This window comes from Oncorhynchus keta, chromosome 1 (assembly GCF_023373465.1).
Source record: "Oncorhynchus keta strain PuntledgeMale-10-30-2019 chromosome 1, Oket_V2, whole genome shotgun sequence".
Taxonomy (NCBI): domain Eukaryota; kingdom Metazoa; phylum Chordata; class Actinopteri; order Salmoniformes; family Salmonidae; genus Oncorhynchus; species Oncorhynchus keta.
Genome location: NC_068421.1, coordinates 80,045,236 through 80,062,819, shown reverse-complemented (window position 1 = coordinate 80,062,819; position 17,584 = coordinate 80,045,236). Strand labels below are relative to the sequence as shown.

Here is a 17,584-nt window from a genome sequence, read left to right as displayed (position 1 = left end):
AAGCATGCATGAGAGCACCAGCTGTTCTGGACGACTGTGTGATCACGCTCTTCGTAGCCATGTGAGCAAGACCTTTAAACAGGTCAACATTCACAAAGCCGCGGGGTCAGATGGATTACCCAGATGTGTACTCAAAATATGTGGGGGCCAACTGGCAAGTGTCAACCTCTCCCTGACCAAATCTGTAATACCTACATGTTTCAAACAGACCACCATAGTCCCTGTGCCCAAGAAAGAGAAGGTAACCTGCCTAAATGATTACCGCCCGGTAGTACTCACATCTGTAGCCATGAAGTGCTTTGAAAGGCTGGTCATGGCTCACATCAACACCACCATGCCGGAAACCCTAGACCCACTCCAATTGCCATACCGCCCCAACAGATCCACAGATGACGCAATCTCAATCGCACTTCACACTTTTCTTTCCCACCTGGAGCATTGTTTACAGCTTCAAGCATTGTTTATAGGGAAAATACAAAGAGGTAATTATTATATTGCGGTATTAAATAAAGTTTTGCTTTTTCCTTTTCATTAGTGAGTGTAGCCCTATAGTAGGCTGGTAATTCTATTATGTTGTGACAAACACAACATTACAGTTGGAACTTAATTTGGTCAAAGAAAATGGTTCAACAGAATGAAAGAAACACTTTTTGCATATTTAAAGAAATGTTTAAAGCTTCACTGGCTCACTTTGTTTAAAGCTTCATTGGCCATGCCTATATTGCAGAAATTACCAACAAAGGCGAGTGCCTATCGTTGGCCGAGGCAACAAATGACAGCAATAGGCTAATGCTATTTATTTTACAACATGCCTACTTTTAACCTACTGTATCTTAAACTAAATACGGACCACAAAATTAAAAAGACAGTCCAGACTTAATTAGAACTGTCTTTTAGCCAACGAAAATGTCTCAACACAATGAAACTAAACACTTTTAGCATATTTTAAGAACTGTTTTAGATTCTTAAATAGGCCTATAATAATGATATATAATAATAATAATAATGATAAAAACAATAGATAATACAATATTTAAAAGTTAGAAAGCCTGAATAGTGACTTGGACACCATTTGGCCGTGCCAACATTTTTCTCATCTTTACTACAATATCACAACTTGTCCCGAGGACCCAGTTTCAGCTGGTCATAAGCTATACGTTTTATTGAGTTGCAATTGGCTGCCACAGATAACGAGCTCACACACACATTAAATTAACAGGGGATGGGTCATATCGGGTCCATTCGGTAAATCAATTATAATTGCAAATACCCAAGACCCGTGGCAATTATATCAGGCTCAACCCAGATCCGAGACAACAGTCCGGACCCATTCGGGTCACAGGTTGGATCTCAGAATTTCGAATCTGTTGGACCCGTGAAGACCTATAATTCTAATGCCTCATTGTGAATAGCTGTGGATACATAGGAATAGTTTTTTATCAAGTGATGTGTTTTTCTTTAATTTTGGAAACACAAAACTGTCGTTATTTACAGTATCAGTAGTTGTAGACAGTTGTTTTTTTCTATGTTTGTTACTTAGTCAATGTCTACACTGGTTCTAGCCAATAACTGTTGTTCCAGCCAGTCTGTGTATGCGCCCACGTTGTGTTGCTGACGTCAGTAACTCTGGTGAGTATAAGAACCCACACCTCCTATGGTGGTGATGGATATAATATAATAACCTTCTCCCCCATGGAGCTGCTGAGGTTCATAAAGCCAGGATGATGTGGCTGGACCGACATCTCCCAGGGCTAGTGTGCGTGGACTGAGGGCTGACACCAGCACAAAGGCTGGACAGTGTCCCCTCTCTCCTTTCCAACCCCCCTTTCCCTCCACAGGCAGCCCAGCTTTGTGCATCCGTCAGCAGGCTGCATGGGGTGGCAGAGAGGGTCTCTCAGGGCCTGACCTCCATGTCTCTGTACGTGGCTCCAGGCTCCTGGCTGTTGCTATGAGCTTGCCTCTGTTTTGTCTTAATACAGTGATGATACAGTGTCTGTTCTGTTCATCTGTGGTTCATCTTTATGTGTTGTCATGTTGTCATGTTGGGGGTGTTCAGTGTGTGTTCTGGTTTCTGGTGGCAAATGCCCTCTGTGTCCTGGATGGCTTAACTCTTGCCTTTATCTTCGATATTCATGAGTAATGAACATAGCACATTAAGCAGGACTGAGCTAATTCTGCATAGCACGTCTTGTGACTGCTCACTGGTGTGTAAGCAACACAAACAGGTGGATGTACACAGCTAATTAAACTGTGTAAGTGGTTTTCTGTTCAGCGTCCCTCTGTGTATTCCTAATGGTCTGTGGTCAATGCTTATACAGATGTAGGATCTTCATTTGATTTACCCTGTTGCAGGAGAACTGTCCTGCAATGCAGGAAATTTAAAACTTTTAGTGTGAGGTTTAAAAAGGCTTCTGAAGTTTGTAATTTCCACTTCCAGACTTAATTTTCCCTTACGAAAAATGTATCAACCCCAAATAAACTGTCCAATAATTATAATTCACATAATAATTCACTATTCCTTTTGCTGCTATATTATTTTCCTGCTGTAGGAAACTGTCTCAAATGAAGATCCTCCTAATGATCTGTTGTAGTCTGGGGCCTGTATGTGTAAACATGGTGGTCTGTAACGGTTTGTTGTAGTCTGGGGCCTGTATGTCTAAACACAGTGGTCTGTAATGGTTTGTTGTAGTCTGGGGCCTGTATGTCTAAACACAGTGGTCTGTAACGGTTTGTTGTAGTTTGGGGCCTGTATGTCTAAACACAGTGGTCTGTAATGGTTTGTTGTAGTCTGGGGCCTGTATGTGTAAACATGGTGGTCTGTAACGGTTTGTTGTAGTCTGGGGCCTGTATGTGTAAACATGGTGGTCTGTAACGGTTTGTTGTAGTCTGGGGCCTGTATGTGTAAACATGGTGGTCTGTAACGGTTTGTTGTAGTCTGGGGCCTGTATGTGTAAACACAGTGGTCTGTAACGGTTTGTTGTAGTCTGGGGCCTGTATGTCTAAACACAGTGGTCTGCAGCGGTTTGTTGTAGTCTGGGGCCTGTATGTGTAAACACAGTGGTCTGTAACGGTTTGTTGTAGTCTGGGGCCTGTATGTCTAAACACAGTGGTCTGCAACGGTTTGTTGTAGTCTGGGGCCTGTATGTGTAAACATGGTGGTCTGTTACGGTTTGTTGTAGTCTGGGGCCTGTATGTGTAAACATGGTGGTCTGTCACGGTTTGTTGTAGTCTGGGACCTGTATGTGTAAACACAGTGGTCTGTAACGGTTTGTTGTAGTCTGGGGCCTGTATGTGTAAACACAGTGGTCTGTAACGGTTTGTTGTAGTCTGGGGCCTGTATGTGTAAACATGGTGGTCTGTAACGGTTTGTTGTAGTCTGGGGCCTGTATGTCTAAACACAGTGGTCTGTCACGGTTTGTTGTAGTCTGGGACCTGTATGTGTAAACACAGTGGTCTGTAATGGTTTGTTGTAGTCTGTGGCCTGTATGTCTAAACACAGTGGTCTGTAACGGTTTGTTGTAGTCTGTGGCCTGTATGTGTAAACACAGTGGTCTGTAACGGTTTGTTGTAGTCTGTGGCCTGTATGTGTAAACACAGTGGTCTGTAACGGTTTGTTGTAGTCTGGGGCCTGTATGTGTAAACATGGGGGTCTGTAATGGTTTGTTGTAGTCTGAGGACTGTATGTCTAAACATGGGGGTCTGTAATGGTTTGTTGTAGTCTGGGGCCTGTATGTGTAAACACAGTGGTCTGTAACGGTTTGTTGTAGTCTGGGGCCTGTATGTGTAAACATGGTGGTCTGTAACGGTTTGTTGTAGTCTGGGGCCTGTATGTGTAAACACAGTGGTCTGTAACGGTTTGTTGTAGTCTGGGGCCTGTATGTGTAAACACAGTGGTCTGTAACGGTTTGTTGTAGTCTGGGGCCTGTATGTGTAAACATGGGGGTCTGTAATGGTTTGTTGTAGTCTGGGGCCTGTATGTGTAAACACAGTGGTCTGTAACGGTTTGTTGTAGTCTGGGACCTGTATGTCTAAACACAGTGGTCTGTAATGGTTTGTTGTAGTCTGGGGACTGTATGTCTAAACATGGTGGTCTGTAATGGTTTGTCGTAGTCTGAGGACTGTATGTCTAAACATGGTGGTCTATAATGATCTGTTGTAGTCTGACCTCTAACCCATGTAAATAGTTCTGTATGTCACCATATGTGATTAAGAACTAATATGTCAGCTAAGGTGACATATAACTAGAATGGTTAAATCCCACTGTTTTGATATATTCTAATGAGATCATGTTTCTGTGTTGCAGGTGTCTAGTCTCCACCACTCTGACTGTGTCATCAAGAGAGAACAGGAGAAATGTATGGAGAGGATGGCAGAGGATGACCCAGAAAACGGCCTAGAGTTTAGTAGGTTCTGTATGTGTGTCTATGTCTATTTGTTTGGTGTATTTACAGTATGTTTCGGCTTCTCCTCCTGTGGGGTTTTGTAGTGTCAGTATTTATACCTCTATTCATATGTTAGAGATTGACGAGGTAACACATTTTGAGATTAAATATTGATGGAACACTGTATTTTCATTAGCAGCCTAGCACCATTGATTCAGCTGTGCTAAACTGTAGCATTTAGGCAGTAATCTGACAAGTTTAAAGTGACAAGTGTGAATATGGACCATTTACCGACCTAGCAACACACACATACAGATCTCCCCATTTCTGTAATTCAATTTTGCCATGTTAGTGTGCCAGTTAGATTAATTATTGTCAGCTTCAGGTATTCCTCGATTTGCCTTTCAGTTTCTCCATTTAGGAAAACAGGATTTCAGATACAGCCAATCTTTTGGGATTCTAATGTTTTTCAGGGTACATTGTGTCTCCATAATCCACAGATATCATTTTAAAGGTTCGATTTTTGGTTTGCTCTGACATATTCATGATTATTCACACAGCAGACATACATACAGTACATAGCTGTTCCCAGCGGTAGATGCCAGTTACAGTGTGTTGTATGAGACTGACAGACAGAAGGATACTGAGAAGCATTATATGTATGAGTCTTGACCAAGTATCATGTAAGTCATAATCGCCACTGTTGTTGTTCTACCGTGGTAGAGAAGAAGTGAAAGAGAAAGTGAGACAAAGAGAGGAAGAAATAGAGAACGTAAGAACAAATAACAAACATAAAGCGACCCTGTGTTGATTCTATAATGTGATCTGACAGCCAGTGAGTGACAGCCGTCTCTCTGTGACAGGAAGGATAGATGATGTGTGAAGAGAAGATTACATTAAACCATAGAGTCTCGAAGCTCCTCAGCCCCACAACCCTCCTCCCTTCTTCCCGACAGAACCTGTGATAACCTAGTAAAGCTAGTACAGATCAGGCTGCTTCTACGCACAGTGCATTGAGACAGTCTCCAGGCCCCACAGCCTTACCCTCCTCTCCCCGACGGACCCTGTAACACAGATCTCAGTACAGCTCAGGATGTTACTACATACAGTATACATGCAGCCTCCCCTGAGTTATTTCACAGAGAAAACCTCTCCTGTGTGGTTTGTTCTGAGAGTATGAACACACCAGCTGTCAAAACAAATTTGTAGAAAGCAGTTGGGGGAGCGAGGCAGAGGATGTGTGTGTGGAGAGGGGGGTGTTGGGGGAATGAGAGCTTGTGTGTGTGTGTGTGTGTGTGTGTGTGTGTGTGTGTGTGTGTGTGTGTGTGTGTGTGTGTGTGTGTGTGTGTGTGTGTGTGTGTGTGTGTGTGTGTGTGTGTGTGTGTGTGTGTGTGTGTGTGTGTGTCCAGACTGTCAAGATGGAGGCTTGGTTGAAGAGCACTCAAGCTAAACCAGCAGAGAGATTGGAGATAGAGGGAGAGTGAGGGAGAGAGAGAGAGAGGGAGAGAGAGAGGGAGAGAGAGAGAGAGAGAGAGAGAGAGAGAGAGAGAGAGAGAGAGAGAGAGAGAGAGAGAGAGAGAGAGAGAGAGAGGAAGGGATAAAGAGAGAGTGGGAGATGGAGGAAGGGAGGAATAGAGGGAGTATGGGAGAGGGAGGGTGAAATAAAAGGAGAGAGGCTTGGTTGAGGAGCTAAACCAGCAGAGAGATTGGCGATAGACACACATATGATAGATTGATTCGCATGATAAATATGGTTGTGCTATATAAAATTGTCTGTCTCTTGAACAGAATGGAATTGTTAGGGGTTGTTTTGTAGGCACATTTTAGAGGTATGATGATAATGTTATGTTACATTATATTATGTAAGGTAAAATTATGTTATGTTGTTAGAAGATCATTAGGGGAATGTTACGGAAGTGGCTAGTTGTAGGGCTGGTCCTTGATACTGATGTTGTTTGAGCTGAAGCAGAGATAAACCATGGATAGCAGATGCGAGGCTCTCAGACTGAATATCTCTCTGTCAGAGTCTCTCTCTCTCTCTCTCTCTCTCAATTTAAGGTGCTTTATTGGCATGGGAAACATATGTTTACATTGCCAAAGCAAGTGAAGTAGATAATATACAAAAGTGAAATAATCAATAAAAATTAACAGTAAACATTACACTCACAGAAGTTCCAAAAGAATGAAGACATTACAAATGTCATTTTATGTATATATACAGTGTTGTAACGATGTACAAATGGTTAAAGTACAAAAGGGAAAATAAATAAGCATAAATATGGGTTGTGTCACGTTCGTTGGAATAAATGGACCAAGGTGCAGCGCACGTAGAGTTCCACATGTTTAATTGAAATGAAACTCACAAAAACAATAAAGAGCAAAACGAAACATGAAGTCATGGAGTGCTCACAGGCCACTACACACAGACAAGGTCCCACAACAAACAGGTGGGAATATGATCAATCAGAGACAACGATAGACAGCTGCCTCTGATTGGGAAACAATACCAGGCCAACATAGAAATAACAAAACTAGAATGCCCACCCTAGTCACACCCCGACCTAACCCAAAATAGAGAATAAAGGATCTCTAAGGTCAGGGTGTGACAGGTTGTATTTAAAATGGTGTTTCTTCTTCACTGGTTGACCTTTTCTTGTAGTAACAGGTCACAAATCTTACTGCTGTGATGGCACTCTGTGGTATTTCACCCAGTAGATATGGAAGTTTATCAAAATCGGGATTGTTTTCGAAATCTTTGTGGATCTGTGTAATCTGAGGGAAATATGTATCTCTAATATGGTCATAAATTGGGCATGAGGTTAGGAAGTGCAGCGCAGTTTCCACCTCATTTTGTGGGCAGTGTGCACATAGCCTGTCTCCTCTTGAGAGCCAGGTCTGCCTACGGCGGCCTTTCTCAATAGCAAGGCTATGCTCACTGAGTCTGTACATAGTCAAAGCCTTCCTTAGGTTTGGGTCAGTTACAGTGGTCAGGTATTCTGCCGCTGTGTACTCTCTGTTTAGGGCCAAATAGCATTCTAGTTTGCTCTGTTTTTTTGTTAATTCTATCCAATGTGTCAAGTAATGATCTTTTTGTTTTCTCATGATTCGGTTGGGTCGAATTGAGTTGCTGTCCTGGGGCTCTGTAGGGTGTGTTTGTGTTTGTGAACAGAGCCCCAGGACTAGCTTGCTTAGGGGACTCTTCTCCAGGTTCATCTCTCTGTAGGTGATGGCTTTGTTATGGAAGGTTTGTGAATCGCTTCCTTTTAGGTGGTTGTAGAATTTAATGGCTATTTTCTGGATTTTGATCATTAGCGGGTATCGGCCTAATTCTGCTTCGTTGTACACGGAGGATATTTTTTCAGAATTCTGCATGCAGAGTCTCAATTTGGTGTTTGTCCCATTTTGTGAAGTCTTGGTTGGTGAGCAGACCCCAGACCTCACAACCATAAAGGGCAATGGGCTCTATGACTGATTCAAGTATTTTTATTCAGATCCTAATTGGTATGTTGAATGTTATGTTCCTTTTGATGGCATAGAATGCCCTTCTTGCCTTGTCTCTCAGATCGTTCACAGCTTTGCGGAAGTTACCTGTGGCGCTGATGTTTAGGCCAAGGTATGTATAGTGTTTTGTGTGCTCTAGGGCAACGGTGTCTAGATGGAATTTGTATTTGTGGTCCTGGCGACTGGAACTTTTTTGGAACACCATTATTTTGGTCTTACTGAGATTTACTCTCGGGGCCCAGGTCTGACAGAATCTGTGCATAAGATCTAGGTGCTGTTGTAGATTCTCCTTGGTTGGTGACTGAAGCACGAGATCATTAGCAAACAGTAGACATTTGACTTCAGATTCTAGTAGGGTGAGGCTGGGTGCTGCAGACTTTTCTAGTGCCCTCTGCAATTCGTTTATTTATATATATATTGAAGAGGGTGGGGCTTAAGCTGCATCCCTGTCTCACCTCATGGCCCTATGGGCAGAAATGTGTGTATTTTTTACCTATTTTAACCGCACACTTGTTGTTTGTGTAAATGGATTTTGTAATGTCGTTTATTTCTCCCCCAACTTTCCGTCAATTTATATAGCAGACTCTCATGCCAAATTGAGTTGAATGCTTTTTTGAAATCAACAAAGCATGAGAAGACTTTGCCTTTGTTTTGGTTTGTTTGTTTTTCAATTAGGGTGTGCAGGGTGAATACGTGGTCTGTCGAATGATAATTTGGTAAAAAGCCCATTTGACATTTGCTCAGTACATTGTTTTCACTGAGGAAATGTATGAGTCTGCTGTTAATGATAATGCAGAGGATTTTCCCAAGGTTCCTGTTAACGCGTATCCCATGGTAGTTATTGGGGTCAAATTTGTCTCCACTTTTGTGGATTTGGGTGATCAGTCCTTTGTTCCAACTATTGGGGAAGATGCCAGGGCTAAGGATGATGTTAAAGAGTTTTAGTATAGCCAATTGGAATTTGTTGTCTGTATATTTGATCATTTCATTGAGGGTACCATCAACACCACATGCCTTTTTGGGTTTGAGGGTTTTTATTTTGTCCTGTAGTTAAAACCTCTACTGACTCCCCATCCCGCATGCGGGAGCGTAAATCATCGCCTGACACTAATTAGCTTAACGCAATGGACATAAATATCCCTAGAAAATATTCCTATTCATGAAAATCACAAATGAAATATATTGAGACACAGCTTAGCCTTTTGTTAATCACCCTGTCATCTCAGATTTTCTAAATATGCTTTACAGCCAAAGCTAGACAAGCATTTGTGTAAGTTTATTGATAGCCTAGCATAGCATTTTGTCCAGCTAGCAGCAGGTAACTTGGTCACGGAAATCAGAAAAGCAATCAAATGAAATCATTTACCTTTGATAAGCTTCGGATGTTTTCACTAACGAGACTCCCAGTTAGCTAGCCAATGTTCCTTTTTTCCAAAAATATTATTTTTGTAGGTGAAATAGCTCCGTTTGTTCTTGACGTTTGGCTGAGAAATCGCCCGGAAATTGTAGTCACGAAAACGGCAAAAAATATTCCAAATTAGCTCCATAATATCAACAGAAACATGGCAAACATTGTTTATAATCGATAATATATCCGTCGGGACAATTAGTTTTTCAGTAGGACCAATTGGAGTAATGGCTACCTCAGTATTTTACGCAAGAGTCACCCTGGGAGCCATCAGGTGACCACTTACGCAATGTAGCCGCCTATGGCTATTCTTCAACATAAATGCGTAAAACTACGTCACAATGCTGTGGACACCTTGGGGTAGAAAGCGTAAGCTGGTTGATAGCACATTCACAGCTCAATAGGGACTCATTGGAACGCAGCGCTTTCAAAATATGGGGCACTTCCGGATTGGATTTTTCTCAGGCCTGCAACATTGTTTTGGAAACGTTAGAGTGTTTTCTATCCTAAACTGTCAATTATATGCATATTCTAGCATCTTGTCCTGACAAAATATCCCATTTCAAACGGGAAAGTTTTTTTTCAAAAATGAAAATACTGCCCCTAGATTCGCAACAGGTTAATTCAAGGTAATTGGAGAATCCACTGTGTTCTGGTAGTCTTTAATAGTTAATTATAAGATTTGCATTTAACCTCTTGCTCCTACCTGACACGCAGGCGTAGACACCTGATATTTCAGCTGCTGTACAGAAACCCAGCCTAAAACCCCAAACAGCAAGCAGGTGTAGAAGCACGGTGACTAGGAAAAACTCCCTAGAAAGGCCAAAACCTAGGAAGTAACCTAGAGAGGAACCAGGCTATGAAGGGTGGTCAGTCCTCTTCTGGCTGTGCCAGGTGGAGATTATAACAGAACATGGCCAAGATGTTCAAATGTTCATAAATGACCAGCATGGTCAAGTAATAATAATCACAGTAGTTGTCGAGGGTGCAACAGGTCAGCACCTCAGGAGAAAATGTCAGTTGGCTTTTCATAGCCGATCATTAAGAGTATCTCTACCACTCCTGCTGTCTCTAGAGAGTTGAAAACAGCAGGTCTGGGACAGGTAGCACGTCCGGTGATCAGGTCAGGATTCCATAGCTGCAGGCAGAACAGTTGAAACTGGAGCAGCAGCACGGCCAGGTGGACTGGGTACAGCAAGGAGTCATCATGCCAGGTAGTCCTGAGGCATGGTCCTAGAGCTCATGTCCTCCGAGAGAGAGAAAGAAAGAGAGAATTAGAGAGAGCATACTTAAATTCACACAGGACACCGGATAAGACAGGAGAAGTACTCCAGATATAACAAACTGATCCTAGCCCCCCGACACATAAACTACTGCAGCATAAATACTGGAGGCTGAGACAGGAGGGGTCCGATGATACCCCCTGGACAGGGCCAAACAGGAAGGATATAACCCCACCCACTTTGCCAAACCACAAGAGGGTAACCATCCTGAGACAAGGCCGAGTATAGCCAACAGAGATCTCCGCCACGGCACAACCCAAGGGGGGGGGGGGGTGTCAACCCAGACAGGAAGATCACATCAGTGACTCAACCCACTCAAGTTTATTTTTTATTTTATTTTTCCTTTATTTTACTAGGCAAGTCAGTTAAGAACAAATTCTTATTTTCAATGACAGCTTATTTTCAATGACTAGGAACAGATGGTTAACTGCCTGTTCAGGGGCAGAATGACAGATTTGTACCTTGTCAGCTCGGGGATTCGAACTTGCAACATTTCGGTTACTAGTCCAACGCTCTAACCACTAGGCTACCCTGCCGCCTGACACACCCCCTCCTAGGGACGGCATGAAAGAGCACCAGTAAGCCAGTGACTCAGCCCCTGTAATAGGGTTAGAGGCAGAGAATCCCAGTGGAAAGAGGGGAACCGGCCAGGCAGAGACAGCAAGCCTTTCCGTTCACCTTCACACTCCTGGGCCAGACTACACTCAATCATATGACCCACTGAAGAGATGAGTCTTTAGTAAAGACTTAAAGGTTGAGACCGAGTCTGCGTCTCTCACATGGGTAGCGAGACCATTCCATAAAAATGGAGCTCTATAGGAGAAAGCCCTGTGTCCAGCTGTTTGCTTAGAAATTATAGGGACAATTAGGAGGCCTGCGTCTTGTGACCATAGCGTATGTGTAGGTATGTACGGCAGGACTAAATCATAGAGATAGGTAGGAGCAAGCCCATGTAATGCTTTGTAGGTTAGCAGTAAAACCTTAACTGACTTGCCGAGTTAAATAAATGTAAAATGTTCCTGTTTTGATTAATTTAACGGAGTGAGTTAGGTCTGCTCTATACTAAATTAGCATACCCCCTAGCATATCCCTGTTTCACACATGTTAGTTTGGTGGATGGGACTACCAGCTCTCTGTAATCTAGAGGGCAACCAGTGGGTCCGTCTCCTCTATACCAGGTTTCTTGTAGGATGACAATGTCTGTATTTCCGATTTCAGGTTCCAGCTCTTTAGGCTAAAGGCAGATGACCTCAGGCCTTGGATATTCCAGGATGAGATAGTGAAGGCTTTGTGTTCCATAAAGTGTCCAATGTGGTTGGCCTTGTGGTTTGGCCTCAGGCCAGTAAGTGTGAGCAGTGCTTGCTGAGCATCTGGTACCTGCTATTGGCTTGGGTTAGTGTAAGAGTGGGGGTTGGGCCTGTTGGCCCGCTCATGGCCTGGGCATATGTGTGACTTCCATGTTGAGGCCCTCTTTGCAGGGGTGGGGTGCATGGGTTGGACAGGAGGGGCATAGGTCTGATCTGAAGGGGCCTAAATGGGGTGTGGGCATGGTTGACTTGGGGGGGTGTTGATTGGTTGGGGTGTGGGTGTATATGTGGCCGGTGGTGTTGTGGTCTGGATGTAGGTCCTCTCGGCGTGGGTCCTCTATGTGTAGGTCCAGGGGGGGTCCCGCAGGTCTGGGAGAGTGTCTCGCTAGTCTGGGCGGGGTGTCAATTGATCTGTTGCTTCTGTGTGAAGTATTGGGGCTGGGTTTGAGAAAGGTGGGCACTGCTGCCTTGTATAGGTGCACCTGGTCATAGAGGCTGTTCAAGTCCAGGGTGGAGTGGTGGGCACTGCTGCCTTGTATAGGTGGACCTGGTCATAGAGGTTGTTCTAGTCCAGGGTGGAGTGGTGGGCACTGCTGCCTTGTATATGTGGACCTGGTCATAGAGGCTGTTCTAGTCCAGGGTAGAGTGGTGGGCACTGCTGCCTGCCTTCTAGAGGTGGACCTGGTCATAGAGGCTGTTCTAGTCCAGGGTGGAGTGGTGGGCACTGCTGTCTTGTATAGGTGGACCTGGTCATAGAGGCTGTTCTAGTCCAGGGTGGAGTGGTGGGCCAGGAAAACATTTGGTTTTGAGGCAGAGTCACAGGAAATACTTGGTTTACCTGCTGTATGGTAGCAGGGTGGAAGTCTTTTAATGTTAGCAGGGCGGTTATAACCACTTGTGCATTGGGAAAAGTAGAAGAAGCTTTTTCAATCACTCCCTTCGGTGCTGTGTCCACCATTTCCTGCTGTATTCTCAGGTTGTTTGTGCCTATGTGTATTATTATGTGACTATGTGAACCTAGTTGGTCCTCAGACAGAAGGTCTAGGGCGTGCTGGGTGTGTGGTGTGTATATTTCCCATTTGAGTCCATAAGGAGTACAATCTGTGTCTTGTTTATGTCCTCAGTGGGTGTGGGGGGGTTGTCAGGAGGGCTATCGGGGTGGCTGACAGGGGGGGTGGTCAGAGTGCAGAGTGCAGATATGTCTCTCTCCACCTCCAGCTTTCCGGGTCTGGTTAAGGGGGTGTTGTTGTGCTGGACTGTTGTCTGGGTCTGTGCTGACTGAAGTGTAATCACCTGCTGTTCCAGCTCCACCTGCCTTATCTCCAGTTGGGTAAATCTATCCTACATTTCAATGAGGGGATAGTACTCTGTGCTGAGGGTTTGACATTCCACTTGGGGTTGCTCCTCTGTGGGGTTATATAATGAAAAGGTCTGGTCTGACCCGCTCGGAGTGGGGGTATCTTTCTCAAGGAAGAGCTATTCCTGCTGGGCTAATTCTTTGATTCGGTTAAAGTCCAGCTGAAACTGTTTGGGGTTGCCCTGTACCAATACTGTTCCAGACTTATAGAGATTTATATTAGCTGACTCAGAGTCCTCATTGTCTAGTATCCTGAGTTTCCACCCCTCGTTACCCCCTCCAGTGTGCTAATATAACACTGTGCCATGGCATACCTCTCGCTCTCTCTCTCTCTCTCTCTCTCTCTCTCTCTCTCTCTCTCTCTCTCTCTCTCTCTCTCTCTCTCTCTCTCTCTCTCTCTCTCTCTCTCTCTCTCTCACTCACACTTTCTCTGTCTGCCTCTCTCTCTTTCTCTCTGTCTCTCTTTCTTTCTCTCCCTCTGTCTCTTTCTCTCTTTCTCTCTCTCTCTCTGTCTCAGTAGAGATGCAGTTTCTCAGACCACGGTTGCATCTCTCTGATGCTATTTTCACTGTGGCTCGATGTGGCTGGAATTAAAACAAGGCCAAACACACTGACCCCTTTTCTCTACATAAAGGAAGAGAGGGAAAGAGAAAGAAGAACTCAATGTTGTCTCTCTTCTTATGTGACCTGAGCATGACTGTGACCATGTGAATGTTTAACTGGGTGAGAGAGAGAGAGAGAGAGAGAGAGAGAGAGAGAGAGAGAGAGAGAGAGAGAGAGAGAGAGAGAGAGAGAGAGAGGTGGAAAAAAGAGAGGGATAGAGGGAGAGGGAGACAGAGGTGGAAAGAAAGAGAGGGATAGAGTGAGGAAGGGAGGGGAGGGATAGAGGGAGCATGGGAGATGGATGGAGGGAGGGAGGGTGATAGAAAGAGGGAGGTCTCTATGGTTGTGAATATCAATGACTGGGAGTCTGGCAAAGTCACCGTCAGTGTTATTAGACTGCCACACAGCTACTCACCCCTATACACACATGCACACACGTACACACGCACACACAAACACACACACACTACCATCTATGACATACTGAGTGTTTTTGTATTCCTCACAGCCCTCCAGACAAGCCTGACAAACCTCGTCACTCTACACACCATCCTAGAGATAGAGGCTCTGGTCAGTCGTTCATTACTAAAGGAATAGAGTGCAATTTTCGATGCAGACAGAGGGACACTAGAGCAGTACCAGAAAACACCCATTTACCATTGTTTGCATTATACAAACTGAGCAGTTGCATCTTTCTTGGGCTCTAGTGCCATCTGCTGGTCAGATGTGGCCTTGCCGTAAAAGGGATCCTTAGCATTGAGGTTGTGCTATCCCATGGATACCCCATTGTAACATCGGTACTTCCACAGTATTTACACTGACCACAGAGCTAACTCAGGTTTCGGTTCAATACCTGTTTCTAATCTATAACATGAGATCTTTGTCTTTCAAAGGTGTTTTTCCATCAACCACAGAAGAAGGTCTAAGAATGTTGTGAGTGTTGTGCTCTTTTTATTGAATCATGGTACTCACCATCTCTGTGTTGTGTTGTGCCCCCAGGGTGCCCATGGTTGTGGGATAACCTGACGTGTTGGCAGCCTGCCCGGGTGGGAGAGGTGGTTGTGGTCAGCTGTCCAGAGCTCTTCATCCAGTTCATGAGCGAGGAGGATGATGGTCAGTGACTGACAGCTGTCAATAATCTCAATACTTTGGGCATGACTCTGTCTATTTGTTTAATGTTAACATCCACATTGTACATCTATTGTAACTAACATTGATTTGCACCTCTTGTCTTATCATCTGGTAAATACAGTGAGCTCCAAAAGTATTGGGACAGTGACAATTATTATTCTTTTTGTCTCTGTACTCCAGTACTTTGGATTCAAAATGATAGAATGACTATGAGGTTAAAGTGCAGCCTGCCAGCCTTAAATGTAGGGTATTTTCATGCATATTGGGTAAACCGTTTAGAAATTACAACACTTTATGTACATAGTCCCCCCATTTTAGGGGAACAAAAGTATTGGGACTAATTCACTTACATTTGTATTAAAGTAGTCAAAAGTGAAGTATTTGGTCCCTTATTCACAGCATGAAATGACTACATGGATGCCTTTGCTGTTTGTTTTGGTTGTGTTTCACATGACTTTGTGCCCAATAGAAATGAATGGTAAATAATATATTGTGTAATTTTGGAGTCACTTTTATTGTAAATAAGAATAGAATATGTTTTGGAATGTTGAATCTACTGTATGTGTTAACCATTGACATAGTTTATTATGTGTGTAGAGCTAGGGAAGGTGAGTCGTAACTGTACGGAGGGCGGCTGGTCTGAGACCTTCCCTCATTATGTGGATGCCTGCATGTTCGACGAACCCAACGGAACCCACGAGCATCCGGTGAGCACTCCACACTGTCTTACCCTCACTCTCATTGCCCATAATCCTTAGCCTGGAGCCAGTCTGTTTCTGCTCTCTTGCCAACTCCTTATGGTCATGCCAAACATATGGGTATTATGCATCAGTCTGTGCTAATATCCCTGATAAATATGTGTTGTTGATTTACTGTTGTTGTTTACTGCAGGACATGTACTACGTGTCGGTGAAGGCTCTGTACACGGTGGGGTACAGCACCTCTCTGGTTTCTCTCTGTACAGCCATGGTCATCCTTTGCAGGTTCAGGTGAGAAATGTCACCAGAGGTCAAAATCCAAAATCCCACTCAGATCAAATCTGACAACAACAAACAGTTGTAGACCTTACGGTGAAATGCTTAATTACAAGCCCTACCCAACAATGCCATTTAAAAATGAACTAAAGTAAAAAATACCTTTAAAACAATAAGAATAAGAAATAAAAGTAACAAATAATTAAAGAGCAGCAGTAAAATATCAACCGTGAGGCTTTATATAGGGGGTACCGGTACAGAGTCAATGTGCGGGGGCACTGGTTAGTCGAGGTAATTGAGTTAATATGTACATGTAGGTAGAGTTATTAAAGTGACTATGCTCAGATAATAACAGAATAGCAACAGTGTAAAAGGGGGGCAATGCAAATAGTCTGGGTAGCCATTTGATTCAATGTTCAGGAGTCTTATGGCTTGGGGGTAGAAGCTGTTTAGAAGCCTCTTGGACTTAGACTTGGCACTCCGGTACTGCTTGCCGTGCGGTAGCAGAGAGAACAATGACTAGGGTGGCTGGAGTCTTTTACAATTTAAGGCCTTCCTCTGACACCGTCTGGTGTAGAGGTCCTGGATGACAGGAAGCTTGGCCACAGTGATGCACTGGGCCATACACACTATCTTCTGTAGTGCCTTGCGGTCAGAGGCCGAGCAGTTGCCATACCAGACAGTGATGCAACCAGTCAGGATGCTCTCGATGGTGCAGCTGTCGAACCTTTTGAGGATCTGAGGACTCATGTCAAATCTTTTCAGTCTCCTGAGGGGGAATAGGTTTTGTCGTGCACTCTTCACAACTGTCTTGCTATGCTTGGACCATGTTAGTTTGTTGTTGATGTGGACACCAAGGAACTTTAAGCTCTCAACCTGCTCCACTACAGCCCCGTCGATGAGAATGGGGGTGTGCTCGGTCCTCCTTTTATTGTAGTCCACAATCATCTCCTTTGTCTTGATAACTATGAAGAAAAGGTTGTTGTCCTGGCACCATATGGCCAGGTCTGTGACCTCCTCCCTATAGGCTGTCTCATCGTTGTCGGTGATCAGGGATACCACTGTTGTGTCATCAGCAAACTTAATGATAGTGTTGCATTCGTGCCTGGCCGTGCAGTCATGAGTGAACAGGGAGTACAGAAGGGCTCAACATGGGGCCCCCATGTTGAGGATCAGCGTGGTAGATGTGTTGTTACCTACCCTTACCACTTGGGGGCGGCCCGTCAGGAAGTCCAGAATCCAGTTGCAGAGGGAGGTGTTTAGTCCCAGGGTCCTTAGCTTAGTGATGAGCTTCGAGGGCACTATGATGTTAAACGCTGAGCTGTAATCAATGAATAGCATTCTCACATAGGTGTTTCCTTTTGTCCAGGTTGGAAAGGGCAGTGTAGAGGGCAATAGAGATTGCATAATCTGTGGATCTGTTAGGGCGGTATGCAAATTGGAGTGGGTATAGGGTTTCTGGGATAATGGTGTTGATGTAAGCTATGACCAGTCTTTCAAACACTTCTTGGCCACAGACAGGAGTGCTAGGGGTCAGTAGTCATTTAGACAGGTTACCTTAGTGTTCTTGATCACAGGGAGTATGTTTGGTCTGCTTGAAACATGTTGGTATTAGACTGAGGTTGAAAATGTCGTCCT

The 17,584-nt window shown here is 44.2% G+C and overlaps 1 protein-coding gene across 4 annotated transcripts in view; it reads left to right on the top strand.

The window, feature by feature from the left end:
* The window catches only part of adcyap1r1b (adenylate cyclase activating polypeptide 1b (pituitary) receptor type I), an 82,895-nt gene that overhangs the window by 42,170 nt on the left and 23,141 nt on the right, over nt 1-17,584 (top strand). For 2 of the 4 annotated variants that reach the window (XM_035756325.2, XM_035756327.2), the window contains exons 3-6: nt 4,304-4,403; nt 14,841-14,954; nt 15,570-15,679; nt 15,864-15,961. In XM_035756325.2, the coding sequence (XP_035612218.1) occupies nt 4,304-4,403; nt 14,841-14,954; nt 15,570-15,679; nt 15,864-15,961 (422 nt within the window). Of the gene's footprint in view, nt 1-4,303; nt 4,413-14,840; nt 14,955-15,569; nt 15,680-15,863; nt 15,962-17,584 lie in introns of all 4 variants that reach the window. The other 2 variants (XM_035756324.2, XM_035756326.2) reach the window with 1 other exon arrangement.